The following is a 21434-nucleotide window of genomic DNA, read 5'->3' as shown; positions in this document are numbered from 1 at the left end:
CAGGCCTCGAATCTCAACAGAGATGAAATCCTGCTGATGTGTCTTGTACTATTTTATCCTGTGGACTCTACAGAATATTTAAAAAATAAATAAAAAGAGGTGGGGGGGGAGGTTAGATGCTACAGGAAGCCATATCTCAGTTCATTATTAGGAAGACATTCATAACAGGGTTATTCAAAGGTGGAATATATTAAAACACATGACGGTGAGCTTTCCGCCCCTGGAAATATTCAAGGACAAGCTGATGACAGCCTGTCATAGACGATCTAATGAACAGCCTTTCAGTAGGATAGAAGCTGGTCTTGCTAACTCTAAAAGACCTTACCAATTTTAAGTACACATTGTCCTTGCCTTCAACGAATTCATCATTCACTTGAGAGGAAAATACAGCTTCGCATAAAATAGAAAAGAGCTCAGAGAAATGAGGGATCAATGTGCTCTACAGTGACCCTTGAGGTCCCTCTTACCATTGATGAGTCCCTTCTCTTAGTCCCATCCTTGTGCCTCTGATTATTGCCCAGGGTGGTCCCTCCATTCTAAACAGGCGAATAACAGCTAACATACATGGAGTGCCAGGAACCAGCCTAAGCACGTTACATATATTCCGGTAGTGGTAACAACCACCTTACCAGGTAGGTGCTACTATTATCCTCCTGTTAACAGATGAGCAAGCTGAGGCACAGAGGTTAAGCAGCTTGCCGAACATCACACAGCAGTAAGCGGCTGTCTGTGGCACAAAGTTCGGTGTTACTCCTCAGTTTTTGTACATGCCCCTCTCCATGCTCAGACTGCCTCTTGCCTCTTCTCCATCAGTTTCATATCCTTCCTTCAAATTCTGGCTCAAAATTCATCCCACAAAGGAATCCATCTTAAATGAACACCACGCTCTTGCTGGCTCTGCTCCACGCCACCTCAACCTGTAGGTACTTTGGAAGCAGTAAAGCATCATCCCGGTAAAGTCAGACCACGTTCAGATACCCAGCCCAGCAATACCAACTGGATAAACCTTGGGCAAAAGCTCCTTAATGAGACAACTCCCATTGTTACTTTTATTGGTTCACATCTTTTAAAATGTGTGTATCCAACGTTCATTGCATGCCTTTTATGTTCTTCGTACTAGAAATATAGAAATGAGGTGTTTGGGTCAGGACCTATCCTAACAGCTGGTGGGAAACCTGGGCTCTTGTGCTCATTGAGGGTGGTCCAATCTGTGTGCCGTCTTCAATTTCTGGAGGCAGGAACCTTAAAGTGAGTTGGGACAGGGAGCAGCAGACACTTCTGGGGATGACTTCAGGAACCTTTCCAGTGGGTCAAGAATATATCCAGACTATATATTAATTCTTGTAGCAGAGTATTAGGGACATAAGTGCTAGAGTGAAAATAAGCTCTGACAAGTGAATTGGCTCCTACCCCTAATCCAACAGCAGGGAATTTGGTTTGCTTTAAATGGTGGTTTCGAAGCCAGAAGTAGGAACCCTCATTTTCTTCCCAGACTCAGCTCATAGCATGCTTCTAGGGGACACTGACCTAAAAGTGGTCTTCTTGAGATAATGCCCCCAAGCTGTGAGACAGACACTCCCCTTTCTAGGGCAGAGACAGTTCTAAAACAACTGCTGATCAGATGGGTTGAGACTACTGCTGGGACTTTCCCTGGGTGGCTGAGTGGGCTTGGGGGGCCACCCTAAGTCAGCTGCCTGGTCCATTCCCACATGGCTCCACGGGACCTGATCCTCAGGGTCTGGTCTACATCCTGCCTGGGACCAGGACTTTTGCTGAGTTCAGCTCTAGTTATTTCAGACTGAATTTTCTAGAAGCTTCCTCAGGTTCCTTCCTGAGGAAAGGAGGCACAGAGAGAAAACTTGAATACCAGTCCCCCAACTCCTGACTTCTTGTCTGTTGAGCTCATCTTCCTGGCTCCAGTGCAGTCGGTTTCAAAGAGGAAGCAGGGATGCCCAGAGGGAAGAAAGAAAGAAAGTATATGACCCTGTCACCATCCGTCAGAGACTCTCCCTGGCTGAAGTGAGGTCATCACATCTATCCCCCTGTCTCGAGATGGTTGAGATTTCCACTGTGCTGTCTCTTCTACATTTTCACCCAGCCCATGGTTCTCAACCCAAGGGAAAGGACCCAATTTCCTGATTTTCCAATCCCCCACCTGCCTCGTGGCTGTTAAGGCAACCTCCCAAACATTTAACCTAAATCTACCATGCTGTAGATTTCCAGGAAGACCAGCCCTTCTATCTCCTACAACCAGTCGGCTGAAATTGAGGTCCCAGTGCCAAAGTGAGTCTCCTCTGTAAACTCCAGGGCTCTGCCTTGCTGGAGAGAAATCAAGACTGTTTAAATTCATACAGTACTTGGACAGCAGATTAATAAATCGAACTCCCTTTGTTTCCTCCCTCAAGGTCCTAAAACTAGCCAAGGACATTGTGGCTGATGACCGGATCCAGTTCCACGTGTTGAATGCCTTTGACCCCCTGCCTGTCAGCCCCTCTGATGATCAGGCCTTGGGCTACCAGCTGCTCCGCCAGACCATACAGTCTGTCTTCCCGGAAGTCAACATTGTTGCCCCAGGTAATGACTTCATCAGCTGTGGCTGGGGGGAGGGGGAGCTGGAACTGTATCCTGTCTAATATCCACTGCCCCACCCCCACCCCAGCTGTTCAGCCTGGAAACAGCTGGCTGCTTCCTCTCCTGATGGGACTGGAGCTGTATTTTCCCCTCTGAGTAGAAGTGAAAAAGCAAACAGGAAAGGATCAGAAACAATAAATTAGGTCAGCCAAGCCTGGGTCCTTGCTTAACCTAGGCCAGCCAGTCTGGCATGGAGGAGAGGATCGGCTCCGACTCCCCCTCCTCTGGAGGAGCCCCAGAGGGGGCCAGGTTCCCCATCTGGTTCTGATCCATTCTAGGATAGCAGTTCAGCAACAGAGCTCAAAATCCGCAGCCCAGAAACTCCTCCTGGCTGTACCATCTGAATTAACCTCCTTCACCTCTCCCAGTAGCAGCGCCGCTACACCCCTTTCCCAGTCTTCTGACGTACCTTCCAAGTCTATGCTGTATAGACGGTGGTTCTCAAATTTAACAGGAGAAGAGGATCACCTAGGGAATTTATTAAAATGCAGATTACCTGGACCCACTCCCAAGGATTCAGGTTAACCAGCTCTGGAGAGGACCCTGGAATCTGCCTTTTTAACAAATACTCCAGGGGATTCTGACACTGGAATGATGACTGACCACAGTTTGAGAATCTGTGGTCTGTGATGTGAGGAAGAGATGCTCTGATGTGAAGACCTGTGTTCACTTTCCTTTTATCTAGCTTTAATCATGGATTCTCTCATTTTCTAAGCTAATATTAATACTTAGGACCTGCCCCTGTGCTAGGCATGGGCCCTTAAAGAGATTACAGTGAAATTCTGCACCCATAAGCTCCTCGGGTGTGGGGAAAAAGAGCAGCCTTGTTTTTTAATCAACTTAAATCAGATCCACTCCTCAGAAATTCAACCTCAGACATTATTGAAGCCTCCAAGCACCACCACCACCACCTGAATCAGGCCCTTGGGGTCTTATGCGACAGCATAGCATCGGGATCCCTTAGTCTGTGGTCATCGGTCCTTGTGGTTGCCTCTGAGACATCCATTATCCTGGCCACAAGGTCACTTCAGGTTGCAGATTTCCTCGGATTCCCTGGCCTGTCCAGGGGGTGAGATCTTTGACTCTAGACCCAAGAACATACCCTGAATGTACCCTCTGAGATTTGCCACCTGCTTGGACTCCTGCCACAGAGCGGGGCCTGGGTCCCCACCACCTAGGAACCCTCGCTTGCACACTCCCAGATTCTCCTCTCTTGGCCCTCAAAGGCTCCCTATCTTACCCTCTCCTTTCTGGGGCACCTGCCATAATCCCATCAACAGAGTTGGGCTTTTACAGAATAAAGATAGGCAGGCATCAACTGGCAGAAATCCCCAAAGCCAGGAATTGTGAAGGGGCTGATTATCCATTTAAAACCAGGAGTGAAAAGTAGAACAAAACACAAATTACCATCGCAGATCATCCCACCACACTTTAACTGATGTTCCAGGGGGTCTTTCTTTAAAGAACACTCCTACTGGGGAATGGGGTGACCTGCTACCTTCAGGAGAGGGGGACACTAGAGAGTATCCTGGGACTTTCCAAACCTGAAGTTTGACTCTAGGAAGACAGAGTCATCCTTCAGAGGACAAGAATAACAGGAAATTATGTTCTACTTGAAGAAGATTGCATTTTATAGCAGTAAAATTCCCCCAGAGAGTGTTTATTTCTGACCTGGGTGATATACAAGAAAACTCAGGCAATAAGGAAGATGTACTTAGATTTCTGGATATCTAGATTTCTAGAGTAACCTGGCTATGGGTATGAAATGATGCTGTTGGCCTCCATGGTCATCACGGAGAGAGGGCACTTTGGACCATTCAAGGGATGTCTCATGAATGCCTTTGGGAAGATAGCCCATGTTCCTGGCTGAAGTGGTGTTTTAGAAAGGTTTTGAGAATGGGTAGCCTGAAGGACAAAAATTCATAGTCTCAGCCTTCCAAGGAAGGGCCAGACATCTTCTGTGGTGACACAGGGGTCCCAGTTTCCCAGGTAGCCCACCTGCCACCACTTCCCTGGCTTGGCTGCTCACATAAAGCCCCATTCCTCTTGATTCTTCCTTTCTAGGTACTTGTATTGGCAACACAGACAGCAGACACTATACGAACCTTACCACTGGCATCTACCGGTTCAACCCCATCTACCTGCAGCCTCAGAGCTTCAGCAGGTGAGTGAATGGAACAGGTTTGGACAGCTTGGTGGAGAGAGGAGATACATCTGACCTGTCCCTTTCCCACACCGTTCTTCTGACAGTCCACAGAATGGGAGAAACCCAGGGTTTGCACAAACTAAAATAAAGATATTATGGAACCCAACTGGCCAATTTTCCTGAGCACCAGAGTCTTGCCACTCCCCAGAATGAGTGGGAATTGGTGACTGTTTCCAGGGATGGAGATAATCAGATGACCGGAGAGAACCTGGAAGAATTAGGACCCTTGAGCGCTAATCCCACCTCTTCCTCCCTTTGAGAGAGTGCTTCCCCTCTGGATCTCATCTTCTCCCCCAAGAGGGGGTACTACAGAGTTCTCAATTTCCAGTCAGTGAAATGCAGACACATTTGAGGTCAAAGGTGGGCTTGTGCTTTGAATTCTCAAAAGAAAGCACAGTGTAGGAGTCTGAGACCTACGCACTAATTTCAACTACTGCATGTGAATTACTACTTTGTGGGTTCTTCAGCAAATTTTTAGTCCTGGGGTATGGGGGGATGATTGCCATTTACCTCTCTGCTCTTTACCATATCCAGCTCCGATTTCCTCATCATAAGTCAGTTACCAATAAAACAAAAATATTTCAATATGAGCTTAAGAACAGATTTCATGGGGGGGTGTTCATTTTTTAATGGGGGTAGGGGAAGGTAGCTATTCTTTATTTCCTTTCATCTTTGAGGTTACATGTGTGGTTATGTTGTGTTGTGTTGAGGCAGGTTGTGGGCATCGGATCTGGAGGTGAAGTTCTAGGTGAAGTAGAGAAGCCATAGGTACCCTGGGCAATTGCCCTCCCTATCCACTTGTGCCCCTAGTAATGTGGGGTGGGGGATGGCTGGCTTAGAGATAAGTCTAGCTGGAATTCTGGCCTTAGAATTAAAAGATAACTTTCCCTCAGAGGAGAAATTATCAAATGGATTCCAGAGCAGGAGATGATTTGCAGTCCCCAGGAGTTTATTATTATCTGCCCCCACTGTTCTTCGCCATGGACACGGATCTTGGAGAGATGACCAACATGTCATATGAAACCTCGCTTCCTACAAAGGGCTGCTCCCACCTTGCCCACTTCCTACCCCTGGACAGTCAAAGGCCAATGGCTTCAGGGGATGTAGGGTGGGGAGTGCTCTGTAATAACACTTGTACTAGAGCAATGGACTCTCTCGCCCAAATCTCTTTCCCTCAGCATCCACGGAATCAATGAGAAAATCTCAGTCCAAGCCTACGAGACCCAGGTGAAGTTCATCTTCGAGTTCCTCCAGAATGCTGACGCAGACCCAAGGCCAGTTCCTCACCTGCACGAACTGTGAGGTCGGGGAGCCAGCTGGATCAGGGATGGCTGATGCTGGGCCAGGACTAACCCAAGGGGGAAGCCAGTGTTGATGAAACTTTGGGTCAAAGTCACATTATACTGACCTCACCCACCTGCCTTGCTCACTCCTAAACTCACTCAACACTCAAGAACAAGGCCAGGGAGAAGGGGAAGGCCAGCAGGAGCCCGGCTTCTCCCTTCCTCCCGGCAACTCCATCCCTCAGCCAACCGGCATTTACTGCCTTCTTGTCACTACCTTAGAAGGTATCTGGCCTGTCTGTCTCACGCTGGTGATTTAACTGCTCCTTGTTAAGTCCTGACTGAACAAATGCAGATTTGAAAAACATCAGCCAGATTTGACCTTCTACAAGTGTTTAATTTAGGGCACGCTTGTTGGGCTGCCTTTTCCATGGCTTATATATTTCTTCTTGCTGTAATTTCCCTTCCTCCCCCAGCCCCCGCCCCGTCTTCTTGGATTGTTTAGCTGGCTCTTCATCTCTCCTCTCCTGCCCCTGCATCCCTCCCCTTATCCTCCCTTTTATTCTACCCCTGGAGGAAGACTTAGTCTAACTATGATACTCCCATAATTGCCACAACAATTGGTCAAATAAAATGGTCTATGCTGCATCAGCTGGGGGGTAAAACAGAGGCAGGGGGCTTTGGAGGAACCCCAGACCTCCTGGTTCTGGAGGCTGGAGCCTGGAGAAGCAAGCCTCTGTCCTCGGGCTCCTCCCAAGGGCTCCCTGGGCTTTGCTCCCTCCCCTGCCCTGTTCCTGCCACCTGCTGCTGCTGTCCCACCCCAGGAGGCACTAATCTGTGGAAACATTTCCCTTGCACATCCCACGGGCTGAGCTCCCAGGAGAAGGGCAGCCTCTCTCTGGAGCCCAGGACCAGCAGGACGCTGGCATCATGTCCTAATTCAGACTTATCAAAGAGAAGTGGAGGACATGGGGTGGGGGGACTGCCTGGAGGGGCTCTGCTCTGGCTGGTGGGGCAGGGGGAGGGGCGAGCTGCCCTCCATTAGGGGACTGCAGAGCTCCTGTCTTTTTTCTCTGGAATCTAAGCCTGAGCGTATTGGAATCTGCTCAGTAGCTGTCAGGTGGGGAGCATTGAAAGGCAGCATTTCTTGGCTCAAGGCTGGGAGCTGTGCTTTGTGGATCACAAGGGAGTCAAGGTCATGGAGGGAGACACAGAGGGAGCTGAGACCTGAAAGACTCCCTCTTTTTTTCCTCTCCAGACAAGGACCTTCCATGCCTTCCTGGGGTTTGATGGCAGTGGGCTCCTTTTCCCTCCTCACAATGCCCGGCCCCTCCTGCCTGCCTGTGGATGTGAGCTGTTCTTAGGAGCTGGGGCCTAATGGAAAGTGTTAGAAACACAGTGCAGGAATTATTTGAGGTTTTCTGCTACTCCCCCTAAGATTCACATTCCTTCCCTCGCCCTCCCTTTTCTGGCCAATTCAGTACTCATTCAGCCTTTGTTAGAGGGTGAGCTGAAGAACAAAAAGGATTCTTCACATTTGGGCAGAGCTGTACAAAGTGCTTTCACAACACCTTATCTCATCGGAGCCACATAAGAACCCCCGTGAAGAAGGCATCATTTTTCTTACAGAGGAGGAGTTGGTTCTCAGAGAAGTTACGCATCTAGCTGGAGGCAGTTTCAAACCCATGTCACCTGGCCCCAAGCTCATTGTTATCCCATGATCCTTTGTGACTGATGAAATCTACTTCCCGTTGATTATCTTATTTAATACTGACAATCACTCCAAAGGGGTTACTGCCCCTGTTTTTAACAGATGAGGCAACTGAGGCTCAGAGGTTAAGTAATTTGTCATGCAGGTGTTAGGGGCAGAGTCTGTCTGCATCCAAAGCCTGTGCTAATAGTACTGAAGAGGAAACTGAGGCTCGGAGAAGTCATTTGCCCAGATTACACAGTTCTTAAGGGGCAGCCTTAGAATTCAAATGCAGCTCAAAAATCCCCAAGTCCAGTGCTTTTTCAGTCACACCACACTGCCTGCCCCAAGAACCTGTGGTGTCTGGCTCATTCATTCTGACCCAGGGAGATCTCAAGGACAAAGACTGTTCTACTGTTGGATTTGGTTCTTAGCTCAAGCTCTCTGTTCCCCTGGCTGACCTCTCCCTAGTCACATCTCTCCGTCCGTCTGGCAGCATTCCTTACACACCCACCCCCTGCTTCTGGGTTCAGCTCTTCCCCCTTCTTGAGTTTGGGGACAGCCAGGTCTCTAATGATCTGTGGGATAACTGAGAGAAGAGTGAGCAGGGAACGCTGTCCCTGTCTGGTCTCACCACTCTCTTCAAGCATCAGAAACAATAGTGTTCTGAGCCCCCGGAGTGGGAAGGAAAGCCTTGAGAGGGAGCTGCTCCAAATCCTGGCTCTGAGAACACAGAAATTCCAGCCCTCTGTCCCCTGAAGTTTTCTGGAAAGAGCAGCTGAAAGTGCTGGCCAGAACAACGTGAGCCCTAAGATTCTGGGCAGGATGGGCCAATGAACCTGGGACTTTCCTCCACCCCTACCTTCATCCATCTGCCACTCCCCAAGTCCACCTTGAAAGAGCTTCAGCAGATAATCACAAGTGCACAGCACACCCCCATCAAGGAATTAGCTCAAGCTTCTCACTCATACCTCCCTAAGGTTGGAAGGAAGACAAAATATTCATAAGCAAAGAGAGTGGGAAAGGAAAGGAGTAAATTTTGGCTGAAGTCCCTTGATTTTGAGCCTGAGTTGCTGAAAACTTGGCCATTCTAGACCCAGTATTCTTTTCTTCCAGAGGAAATAAGAGAGACAAAGTTCCTACTGAAGAGTTGGACACTTCATTAATTTTTTCAAATTTTAAACCTAATTAAATATTTTAATAACAATGAAACTATTTGCAATTTTTGTGTTCAGTGTCCATGAGGCTATCAATAAAAAGGATAAGTATCATTTCATATATGTGACATCTAGACCTACAAATGTAAGAATGCTATAAATTACTTAATGCTACAAAATGTTCCTCAACCACCATGTGCAATGTTGCAGATATTACACTAATTCATGAGTTCCTACAAAACCAGAAATTGGGACTCAAAGAGGAGCAAGATAATGGTTGCTCAGCACTCCTGGGAAATAACATGTCGCGCAGGAACCTATTACCGTCATGCTATCCAAGAGGAAGGACTTGACAAGTCAATTTTCTTTTCCCTTAGCTAAGCACTTTGACAGCTGAATTCCTCCCTGCACTCCAAAGCTAGTCTGTCTCCAAAGTTCACAGTGACACAACACACAAACCTTCAGGGTATTTCAGATGTAATTTTTTTTTTTTTCTGAAGACACAGGGCAATTTATGTAGAAAAGCGTTTCTCTGGGGCCTGAACTATGTTAGTCTTAGAAATATGTGTTTAGGGTGACAGGTGCTCTGTGCCAGCACTGAGTGCTGAATCCCAAGTGACAGAAACACCTCTAGGTTTTTAATAGATTTAGTTCTTTTGTGGCTGTAATCTATGGTACCTTCTAAAGCATGAAGCCCAGGGCAAGGAGCTCTCTTGCCCAGGTCTAAGAGATAAGGTCTTATTTTATATACCCGATGGTGCCCAGTTGGAGGAATCAGGAAGGCCTCTGTGGTAAGGAGGTCATGAATAAGCTAAGACTTCAAGATTGAATAAGAGTTAACAAGGCAAAGAATTGGGGAGAATGGGGTGGGGTGCGGTGGAAGATGCGCCAGACATAATAGAGTGTGCAAATGAGAGCCTGCTGCCTTCAGGAAACTGAAAGGAGGCCTGTTTGGGCCTTGTAAGTCAGGATAGGAATTCTGGAACTTGACTTAGGGACAATGGGAAAGGGAAAAATAGTTAAAAGGTTATTTTTCCTTCCTTCCATCTTTCCATCCTTCTTTTCTTCCTTTTATTCCTTCTTTCTAACACTTACACAGTGATTACTCTATTCCAGGCACTGTTCTAAATAATTATATCTATGTATATCTATATCTAGATATAGATAGATTTGTGTGTGTATAATCATTTAATACTAATAATTACCCTAGGAAGTAGGCTGTTGCAATGTAACAGTTGAAAAATCGAGTCAGTGGATTGGAGAAAGGTAGGTGTATTAAAAAGTTATTTAGGTTAGTCATTAGAGAAATGCAAATCGAAACCACAAGGGATACCCCTTCACATCTACTAGGTTAGCCATAATTAAAAAAGAGGAAAACAACAAGTGTTGGTGAGGGTGTGGGGCAATTGGAACCCTGGTGCCTTTGCTGGCGGGAATGCAAAATGGTGCCGCTGCTGTGGAAAACTGTTTATTGTTTCCTCCAAAAGTTAAACGTAGAATTACCATATCACCCAGCAATTCCACTCCTAAGCATATACTCAAAAGAACTGAAAACATGTATTCACACAAAAGTTTGTACTCCTAGCAGTACTATTCACAATAGCCAAAAGGTGGAAACAAACCAAATGTCCATCAACAGGTGAATGGATAAACAAAATACATTGTATCCATACTGTGGACTCTTAAGTCGCCATGAAAAGCAATGACACATGCTTCAACATGGATGAACCTTGAACTCATTATGTTGAGAGAAAGAAGCCAGACACAAAAGGTCACATATTACGTGGTTCCACTTTTACGAAACATCCAAAATAGGAAATCCATAGAGACAGAAATCAGGCTAGTGATTGCCAGGAGCTAGGGGGATGGGGGAGGGGGGAGTGATTAATGATTAAGTGGTTTCCTTTTGGTGTAATGAAAATGTGACTAAATAGAGGTAAGAGTTGCACAATATTGTAAATGTACTAAATGCTAACTGGATCGTATTTTTTTAAATTGAAGTATACTGATTTAAAATGTTTCACGTGTACAGAAAAGTGTACACGTGAAACATTTTCCTTTCATTTTAGGTTATTCTATTTTTTTTCAGATTCTTTTCCATTATAGGTTATTACAAGATATTGAATATAGTTCCCTCTGCTATACTCGTTGTTTATTTATTTTATATATAGTAGTGTGTATCTTTTAAACCCAAATTCCTAATTTATCTCCCCCCCTTCCCCTTTGGTAGTCATAAGTTTGTTTTCTATGTTGGTGAATTGTATGCTTTTATTTTATTCATTGAAGTATAGTTGATTTACAAAGTTGTGTTAATTTCTGCAGTACGACAAAGTGATTCAGTTATATATACATTCTTTTTTTAAATATTATTTTCCATTATGGTTTATCATAGGATACTGAATATAGTTCTCTGTGCTTTATAGTAGGACCTTGCTGTTTATCCATTAGCAAGTGAATTGTATGCTTTTAAATGGTTGATTTTATGTTATGTGAATTTTACCTCAATTAAAAAAAAAATCAATCCAAAAAAAAAGTCTTTAGGAGGTGGAGCCAATGGATGGCACTTGGTGATTGATGGATGGTAGGGAGATGGAGAAATAGAGGAAGGAGTCAAGAATGACTCCCAGCCAGCTGACTTGAGCAAATAGGAGAGTGACTACATTTACTGAGAAGGGGAAGACTGAAGAAGGAGTAGATATCTAGGAGATGATGAGCTCCATTTCGGATATGACAAGTGGGAAGTGTTGAGGCACCCAAGTCCGGAGCTAAGAAGAAAAGTCTAAGACAAAGATATTTGGGAGTCATCAACATAGCAACATAAATTAACACTACAAGAATAAATGAGACTCAATATCTAAGGGTCTGATCAAGGAAGAAGAACCAAATTTGTAAATTTAAATTAGCATGTTAAAAGACACGTCTGATAAGGGACTGTTATCCAAAACATACAAAGAACTCTTAAAACTGAACAATAAGAACCCAAACAACCCAATTAAAAAATGGGGCTTCCCTGGTGGCGCAGTGGTTGAGAGTCCGCCTGCCAATGCAGGGGACACGGGTTCGTGCCCCGGTCCGGGAGGATCCCACATGCCGCGGAGCAACTAGGCCCGTGAGCCACAACTACTGAGCCCGCACATCTGGAGCCTATGCTCCGCAACAAGAGAGGCCGCGATAGTGAGAGGCCCACGCACCGCGATGAAGCGTGGCCCCGGCTTGCCACAACTAGAGAAAGCCCTCGCACAGAAACAAAGACCCAACACAGCAAAAATAAATTAATTAATTAATAAACTCCTACCCCCAACATCTAAAAATAAATAAATAAAATAATCTTTAGGGAATTCCCTGGTGGTCCAGTGGTTAGGACTCGGTGCTTTCACTGCCGTGGGCCCAGGTTGGATCCTAGGTCAGGGAACTAAGATCCCATAAGCCACATGGTGTGGCCAAAAAGAAAATAGTCTTTAAAATAGTAGACGGTGTCAGCAAAGGCATTAAAAATTAATATAAATTTTAAAACATAAAGCTTCTATGTTCAAGGACTTTGTAGCCTAGTTGGGAAAACAAACCCAACACATCAAACAATACGTCTTAAGTTGTGTAACTTAATCATCGAAGACTATATTTCATCTTTCACCCTCCACTTCTCTACATGCGTGCAGCCACACGTTGAAAACTCTGCTGTTCCTGGAAATGCCACAGTCTCCCTTGCTTACCTGCCATGTCACTCAGTTTCCTCTAAATAGAATGCTTTTCTCCTCTGTTTTCAATTCTTCTGGGCATATACTTAGCAGTGGAATTGCTGGGTGATATGGTAATTCTGCGTTAAGCTTTTTAAGGAAATATTGAACTATGTCCACAGCAGCTGCCCCATTTTACATTCCCACCAGCAAACGGACAAGGGTTCCAATTTCTCCACATCCTCACCAACACTTGTTATATTTTCTGGGTTTTGCTCCTCTTTTTTTAATGAGCAACCTAGTGACTGTGAAGTTGTATCCCTTGTGGGTTTTTTGTTTGTTTGTTTTTAATTTATTTATTTGGCTGCGTTGGGTCTTCGTTGCTGTGCATGGGCTTTCTCTAGTTACGGCAAGCGAGGGCTACTCTTCGTTGTGGTGCGCGGGCTTCTCATTACGGTGGCTTCTCTTGTTGCAAAGCACCGGCTCTAGGCACGCAGGCTCAGTAGTTGTGGCACATGGCCTTAGCTGCTTCGCGGCATGTGGGATCTTACCAGACCAGGACTCGAACCCATATCCCCTGCATTGGCAGGCAGATTCTTAACCACTGTGCCACCAGGGAAGCCCTCCCTTGTGGTTTTGATTTGCATTTCCCTAGTCACTAACCTAAATAACTTTTGAATACACCTACTTTTCTCCAATCCACAGACTTGGTTTTGAGCTGTTACGTTGAAACAGCCTACTTCACAGAGTAATTATTAGGATTAAATGAGTCAATATGTAAATCCACACAGGAAGATTCAACTGAAGCATCTCCATGTCTTTGAAGACTTCCAGAGCCTTCCAAGTGTTCAGTGTTTCCTCCTATGACAAAGGCATATTGTTCTAATATGTAGCCTTGATTGAGAACCACGGGGTTGGGGCACTGTTCCCCAAACTGGTCAGATCATGGGAGTCATCTTGTGCACTAATTAAAAGGGTGGATTTCCTGGCCTGGCACCAGATCTTTGGAAACAGAATTTCCAGGAGAGAAGGCTGGAAATCTATATTTTAAAAGAAGTGCCCACAGGAGATTCCTATGACCAAGCCTGTTTAGGAAACCCTGGGCTAGCAGACAATCAAAGGGCAGTAAACACAGAGGGCATTTTGAAACTAGATAATCTGGTTTGCAAAATATGATCTTCTTGCATCCTGTCTCTGGAAAGATCAAGCTTACTCATCTTTGGCCGATAACTTACTACAGGAGTGCTGCCCCCCAGACTATCTCCCCACCCACGTCCATGCGACAGAGATGGTCCATCTTTAACACTTTGCAGTTAGGAGTGCCCTCACACTCTGTGAAGTCTAGACCTCAGTGTGAGTCCCAGAGAGAGCCTGAGCTGCCCCGAGCTGCCCCTTCCAGATGCCTAATTCTTATTTGTGGCTCTTCCTCTTTGGTGAAATCGTACTAGTCCTTACCGTGTGTGGGAAATGTTCCAAATGCTACGGTATCACTAATATTCACAGCATCTATAAGAAAGAGAGTAGTGTCTCCATTTTTTAGATAATGGCTCAGAGACATAAAGGAGTTTGCTCAAGGTCACATACCTAATATGTGACTGAGCATGGATTCAAACCCATGTGATTGCAAAGCTGTGGCACATTCCACTCTGCAACTCTGCCTCTCTCACAGATTACTTCATCTCCCCAGTTATAGCTCACCAGACTATTTTGCTTGCTGTTAACTCTTCCCAGTTATACCCAGTAATTTCAGAACTGCAGTTCCAAAATACCGGGAACCATCCAGCCTAAAGGAATCCAGGGAGAGTACCCAGAGGGCTTTGGGAAAGGAGAGCTCAGTTAGAAGAAAAGGGGATGGTGAGAGCAACTAGCTTTGAGCACAGATGGCCACACTTCCCCATCCACCCCCATCACTACATCCTCCTAGAACTGAATAAAGCCGGAAGGGGATATCACCTTAGCTCAGGGCAGCAGGAAAGAAGTTGACCTCTGGGAGGGAGATAGCTGGGGAGGGGTTATAGCAAAGGGAAAAATGGGAGGGGGCATCCCTTCCCCAGCAGAAACAAAAGACAGAAAACTTTCCAGCCATGTCAGGCTAGTCTTGTGACTATACCATGCTAGTTAGGGGATCCAGGATTTACAGGGCTCTGGAATTTTGTAATGTTTCAGGATGGGCATCCAGGTAGTTCGTGGAGAAGCCATTGGTAGATAGCGGCTGTTCCTGAAAGAAGGCCAAGGGACCTGGAGGACCTCAGGATGGAAGCTAAATGAACCATATATTAGAAAAGTGCCAAGCAAGACTGAAGAGGGCCGCCCACGGAGGTACTTCCCTCCCAGGCTCCTCCACTGGCCCCTGGCCAGTGATCAACACCTCCTCCTTCCCCCGAATCCTCCACCCCCGCCAACAATCTCATACTCTAAGCGAAGCGCTGTGCCTGCTATACAAGTGCCATTTCATGACACTTCATCAACCCCTCTCCGGCTAAACTGCTAAGTCCCCAAGCTTATCCTATATAGAAAATTCTGGAGCAGCTTCTAGCCTCATTGTCTTCTGGAGGGAGGGGATGCTGTGAGGTTTTTGCAGTGTTGCAAGGGAGCAATTTCTCTTCTGTAGTCATGGGAGTTGGTCAGACTTCTGACCTGACCTGGTATCAGCTATAGCTGAAGGAGGGGAAGGAGAGGACAGTGGAGAGAAAGATGGTGACAGAACACTGTGAGAGAACACAACAGGCCTGGGGAAAGACTTCCTGGAGATGAAGGGGCTGGCAGTGACTCAGTGGTCTTTCATCTTCACGATGGATATTATAGGCCATAACGAAGTTAAAGCCAGTTCTGAAGAAGAAAGTTCCTTATTGGGGAGGTAGGAATGAGACGCCACAACCAGTCTCAAGGCATCTCCTTTGGAAAGGAAAAGTGTAGAAGAGCTCTCTCAACTAACAAGCTTTAAGAGTAAGCAGGAGGAAAGCAATTATACCCCAATAGAGATATCTACAAAAAAGAGTAAGCAGGAGGGAATTTCCTGGCAGTCCAGTAGTTAGGACTCAGTGCTTTCACTGCCGGGGGCCCCAGTTCAATCCCTAGTGGGGGAACTAAGATCCTGCATGCAGAGCGGCTCGGCCAAAAGAAAAACAAGAGTAAGCAGGAGTAGCGCCTGCATGACCTTGGAGGCTTTTGCCATACAAAGGTCCACTGTGATGCTCAGAGACCCTTACTGTCTCTTTGACACCACCGCCCCCTCCACCTCCGAGTCTCTCCTTCTGAAGTATCTGGCTGGCTTGCTACCTGCTTGTAGTTCCTGTCTTTTCAACTGCGCCCTCTGCTCCCTACATCCCTGCTTCTCTCTTCACAGACTGTAGCTGTTTCTGCTTTTTTCAGTAGGGAAGGGCTGGGTGTCTTCCCCTTCCCAAGGTCACAGCTGGCTGGGCTGGAAGGAAATCTGCTCCCTCTATCCCCTTTCAGTGTTTGGCCCTAGGAATCAGCGCAACACAGGGCAGACTACCTGAATGAGTCTCATCCATCATTCATTCCACATATTTATTTAGTACCTACTAAGTGCTGGGAGCTGGGAGTACACTAGTGATCAAAATATAGTCTTGTCCCAGTGGCCCTGAGGCTTTGGAAGACCCCAAAACTGGGGCCTTCTGTATTTATATACTCATAGAAATATCTGCAGTACCCGTAACCAATAAAGAACTCATATCTGAAATGTATAAAGAAATCCTATAGGGCTTCCCTGGTGGAGCAGTGGTTAAGAATCCGCCTGCCAATGTAGGGGACATGGGTTCGAGCCCTGGTCCGAGAAGATCCCACATGCCGCGGAGCTACTAAGCCCATGTGCCACAGCTACAGAGCCTGTGCTCTAGAGCCCCTGAGCCACAACTACTGAAGCCCATGCGCCTAGAGCCCATGCTCCGCAACAAGAGAAGCCACCGCAATGAGAAGCCCACACACCGCAACGAAGAGTAGCCCTCGCTCGCCGCAACTAGAGAAAGCCTGCGCACAGCAACGAAGACCCAACACAGCCAAAAATCAATAAATAAAATAAATTAATTTTTTTTAATCCTACAAAGCAATAAGACAGAAAGCCTAATAGAAAGTGGACAAAGAAATGGACAAAGTACTTGAACAGATATCCAAATAGTAAATAAATATATGAAAAGGTGCTTAATCTCACTGGTTACCAAGGAAATGCAAATCTGAACCACCATGAGGTACCACCCACCAGAATGGCTAACATTTTTAAATCTTTATAGATCGACAGTACAAAGCGTTGATGATGATGTGGAGCAACTGGAATTCTAAGACGCTGCCAGCAGGAGTGTAAACTAACATGAGCACTCTGGAAAATGATTTAGTAGCATTTATTGACACTAAACATATAAACATAGCCTATGACCCAGTAAGTCTGTTCCTAGGTATATATCCAACAGAAATAGAAACATAAGTGTATCAAAGGACAGAAACAAAACGGTTATAGCAGCATTATTGATAACAATCCCAAACTGAGAACGACCCAAATGTCCACCAGAATAATAGAAAAATAAATTGTGGTATATGCATTTAATGGTGACAAAATAAAATTCATATTTTATTCCAAGACAGGAAAAATTTAAACAAAAAAGTTTTCTCTCCCATTTGGGCCTCCTCCTTCCCCTTTAGTGTGTATCGTGCGTCTGTATTAACCAGACCTCCTTAGGAGATAACATTCCTTCTCAATCTTGTAAGGGGTCATGATGACCCACTGCTTTATACTGCAGATCTGGATTGCGTAAACTGTCAATATGTCATTTGGTGTATAAACCTTTGTCTCAAAAACGTATATAACTGTGCTTTGACCTTTAATGGGCAGAACAGTCCTCAGAGGTTTCTGAAAAACTGTCTCCTGAGTTATAATCCTCAGGTTGCCTCGAATAAAATTTTCTATTTCTTTCTTAGATTGACTATTGATTAATTTTTTCATCAACATCTGCAATGGCATACCATAGAGCAATGAAAATAAATGAGCTACTGCTACCACAACAATATGCATGAATTTCACAAACATACTGAGTGAGAGAAGCCAGACACAAAATAGTACCAACTGAGGGACTTCCCTGGTGGCGCAGTGGTTAAGAATCCGCCTGCCAATGCAGGAGACACGGGTTCGAGCCGTGGTCCGGGAAGATCCCACATCCCACATGCGGAGCAACCAAGCCCGTGTGCCACAACTACTGAGCCTGCGCTCTAGAGCCTGTGAGCCACAACTACTGAGCCCGCATGCCACAACTACTGAGCCCGCATGCCACAACTACTGAAGCTCGTGCACCTAGAGCCCGTGCTCCGCAACAAGAGAAGCCACCGCAATGAGAAGCCCGTGCACCGCAATGAAGAGCAGCCCCCGCTCACCGCAACTAGAGAAAGCCCATGTGCAGCAACGAAGACCCAACGCAGCCAAAAATAATTAATTAATTTAAAAAATAGTACCAACTGAATGGTTTCATTTATATAAAGTTCAAAAGCGGATACAACTAACATATGGGATTAGATAGAGGTTAATTTGGGAAGGAAGGTGGCATAGTGACTGCGAGGAGACATGCGGAGGGCTTTGGGGGTGCTGGTAATGGTCGAATTCCTGATCTGGGTGGCCATTATACAGGTATGTTCACTGTGTCGTAATTTGTTGACCTGCACACTTAGGATTTGTGCACTTTCCCATAGGTCTGGTATAATTCAATTAAAAAAAAAACTCACAGGAAAGGAGGAACTGTTAAAGGGGGATTAAAAAAAATAGGTGGGAAGGGAATAGAAGGCATATCAAGATTTTACATACAGGTGGATTAGCTGCGGCAAGATGAAAAGGGAGCAGGGAAGACTGTTGAATGGAGCAGGAACTGTTTCCAGCCCCTGACTGAAAAGTCTCCAGATACATCAACCTTAATTCCCCACCCATCCCTACACCACCTATTGAAAAACTGATCCTTTGGAAGAAACCCAATGTTTCCTAGTCTAGCAGTTACTTCTGTCTCCAGGCGGAGAGACTCAGTGTTTGTAGCCAAAATTAGAACCCCAGTTTTGACACTGACATTTTCTCTACTAGGTGCTGTGAGACTTCAGGCCCTTGATGCAAATTCCCAGCAGCTAAACTGGAATAATCCTGAGGACTAGAGTGGGAGGTGAGGAGCTAGGTTGTACACGTTTGCCATCCTTGCCCAAGGGAATCACCTGCCTCTGTTGCTGTGTGTGCTGGGGGGTGCGTGTACTTCGGAAAGAGGAAAGCGCAGCCAAAAGCTTCATACCCAGCACTGTGTTCTCTCCCCAGGCACTACTCTACTCCAAAACCCATCCAGGGGTCTAGAGTCATGCTCGAATGCACCCCTTAGCCACTTTCCGGGAGGAAAATGACAGGAAGGAACCACTGGTCACAGGTTCCACTGACAAGAGGGGAAAACCTGGGGGTGGCGGTTCCTTTATGGGGGAGGCGGTTCCTTTATGGGGGAGGTCACACCCCCTGCACAAAAACATCCCCAAAAGAACCTGTACTGAAATTGCGTTAGAGAGGTAGAGATACCCCAGGGAGGAAGTGGCAAACGGCGAAATGGGAACACCCCTCTTTGATCCCATAAGGTGCGTCAGGGAAAGTTGGACTTCGTTTAGGCAGGGACGGAGACATCTCTTCCCATGCTGCCACCAGGATCAGTGGGTCAGAGGAAGCCAGGCCCCCCCCCGCCCCTACCTCAGTTGCTGCGTGTGGGACCACAGCGGTGAGTCTGACCTCTCTTCCCGCCCCTTTCAAGGCTGGGACTTTATTAAGGCCGGTTCTATCAGGCTGAGCCACGCGCTTGGAGGAATGCGGATTCTGGCGGAAGCGCGAGGAGACTAGCCAGCAGGAGAGGAGCTGTGTCCGAGAACAAGGTAGGGACGGTTCTCTCCGGGAACCAAGCGCGGGGTTAAGAGCACGGGGATGGCTGCTTGAGGCCCGGAGGTCAGAGCTGGCTGGCTCCACGGGGAGGTTTCCCAGTCTCCCCGGCTCAAGGAAACATTCAAGATGCAGGGATAGACGTGCACAGGCGAACACGGCTTTAAAGAGCGAGGAAAGGTCCCAGCGCGGCGGGGCGGGCCCGAGGGAGGTGGCAAGGCGCCTGGAGCGGGAACCTCAGGCAGCCGGCGGATGGGCGCTGGGACCCGCGAGCCAGCCTCTGGCTCCAGTCGCTCCTCGCACTGCGTTTTGCTGGCGCCCCGCCTCCGCGGCTCGAAGCGAAGGAAAGGGGCCAGGCCGAGTCTGAGCCCGCCCCCTCCCCCGCCCCCGATTGGCTGCTGCAGTTGTCCATCCAGAATCTATTTTTGATGGGGGGGGTGCCACCCAGTCTGCCCCAGATCACGTTTGCCCCTAGCAGCCAACCAGTCGGGCCCAAGTCCCCGGGCAAGAAGCGATTGGGGGCGAGTGAGCTCGGCCCCACGGTCCCCCGTCCGGGTCCCCCAGCCCCCGCCCGGGAGCAAGGCGGTATATCCTGCACTCCCTCCCTGACCACCTCCCCTTCGTGGAAGCGGAGCGGCGGCCTCGCAGTAACGCAGAGGCGAAATGTAGCGAGCCGGGTGTCGCGGCTGGACGCTCGCCTTGGCTGGGGGTGTGGGGGGCACGCCGGAGGCCGAGGAGGACTGCCGAGGAGGAGTGATGAGAAGAGGGGGATCCCTGCACCCCCCAAGACCACGGGTCCCTGCTGCCACACGCCAGGCGCCCCTCTTCCTCCCCAGCGAGGGGCAGGTCAGTCCTGTTGGGTCTAGAGGGTGGGTGGCGAGGGCGGGAGACCTGGAGCGCAGCGCATTTGCTGAGTCTGAATCGGGGAAAGGCGGGAGGGCCACCCAGATACCTCTCCCTCCCGGGGTTTGGGGATACTAAGACGGTCTTTTTTGTCCCCTCCTCAGGGCATCCTGGGTCACTTTTGCTTCTTTCATCCCATGGCCTTAGGCCCATCTGAAGTCTCAGTCACTGGAAGGAGTGGGGTGAGGGACTGGCTTCTCTTCCTTCGAGCCCCCCTTTCAGGTTAGGTGACCTGCCAGGAAGACGGGAGGAGGAGGGAGGGTCAAGTTTTAACGGACTCAGAAACTTTTCTGGCAAGGGGCAGTGGACTCTCTTGCTCAGAGGTTTCCTCCTGGATCTCTAGTGAGGGTTTTTGAAAGAACCACAGGACAGTGTTTCAGGAGACTGGAAAAGGGAGTCCTGGTGACGTGAGTGACTAGAAAGAGAAAACAGTTCCCATGGGCCAGTTACTGGAGTTTGATCCACCCTTTCCCAAACAGGAGTTGACTAATTGTGTGTGCTTGGAATACTTAAGGACCTATTCATCTTTCCTAGGGAAATTCTCTTTAAATTTATTTTTTACTTGTGAGAGCTATTCTGGTGAGCTGGAATAGGGTGGGATCAAGGCCTGGGGATTTCTTTAGGCAAGAAAAGTGGGGCCATTACAGCTAAAGAGACATGCAAGTGCATGGGAGCAAGTGCATTTTGGCTTATGCTGCTTTGCTTTTTATTTTGCTTTGTTTTATTTACTTATTTATTTGGATGGTGCTTTTGTTTTTTGTTTTTGTTTTTTAAGAATTACATTATATCCAACTCTCAATAACCCTGGGGAACAGGGTGAACCTAGAGAACTGAAATGTGTGCATAATAACCAATAGTTTTACCGTCTTTCCCTTCAAACTGAGATAACACCCTTGTCCTATCTGACAAGCTCACAAGGCCAAGAGCAGGGGGAGAGAAGTAGGAACAGAGGCCTAGATCCAAGTCAGTGTCTGAGCTTTCTGTAACACTGTTGACCC

The 21434-nt window shown here is 47.1% G+C and overlaps 2 protein-coding genes and 1 long non-coding RNA gene across 8 annotated transcripts in view; 2 read left to right on the top strand and 1 right to left on the bottom strand.

Annotated features, from left to right (window-relative positions):
* PM20D1 (peptidase M20 domain containing 1) overlaps window positions 1-14018 on the top strand; it is a 27475-nt gene extending 13457 nt beyond the window's left edge. The window contains exons 11-14 of one of the 2 annotated variants that reach the window (XM_060293664.2): window positions 2406-2574; window positions 4696-4795; window positions 6016-6111; window positions 7379-14018. In XM_060293664.2, the coding sequence (XP_060149647.1) occupies window positions 2406-2574; window positions 4696-4795; window positions 6016-6111; window positions 7379-7484 (471 nt within the window). In that variant the 3' untranslated portion in view covers window positions 7485-14018. Of the gene's footprint in view, window positions 1-2405; window positions 2575-4695; window positions 4796-6015 lie in introns of both variants that reach the window. The other variant, XM_030872802.3, reaches the window with a different exon arrangement.
* The window catches only part of LOC132596793 (uncharacterized), a 27840-nt gene extending 8016 nt beyond the window's left edge, over window positions 1-19824 (bottom strand). Inside the window, exon 1 of the long non-coding RNA XR_009562799.1 lies at window positions 19351-19824. This is a non-coding gene — a long non-coding RNA (uncharacterized lncRNA). The remainder of the gene's footprint in view (window positions 1-19350) is intronic.
* The window catches only part of SLC41A1 (solute carrier family 41 member 1), a 23092-nt gene continuing 20615 nt past the window's right edge, over window positions 18958-21434 (top strand). For 2 of the 5 annotated variants that reach the window (XR_009562798.1, XM_060293667.1), the window contains exon 1: window positions 19957-20379. The gene's annotated coding sequence lies outside the window, so the exon portion shown is untranslated. Of the gene's footprint in view, window positions 19043-19406; window positions 19530-19956; window positions 20380-20554; window positions 20659-21434 lie in introns of those variants that run through there. The other 3 variants (XM_060293669.1, XM_070043627.1, XM_060293670.1) reach the window with 3 other exon arrangements.

The sequence above is a fragment of the Globicephala melas genome, chromosome 1 (genome assembly GCF_963455315.2).
Source record: "Globicephala melas chromosome 1, mGloMel1.2, whole genome shotgun sequence".
Classification (NCBI taxonomy): Eukaryota; Metazoa; Chordata; class Mammalia; order Artiodactyla; family Delphinidae; genus Globicephala; species Globicephala melas.
This window is presented reverse-complemented; position numbering and strand designations above follow the sequence as displayed.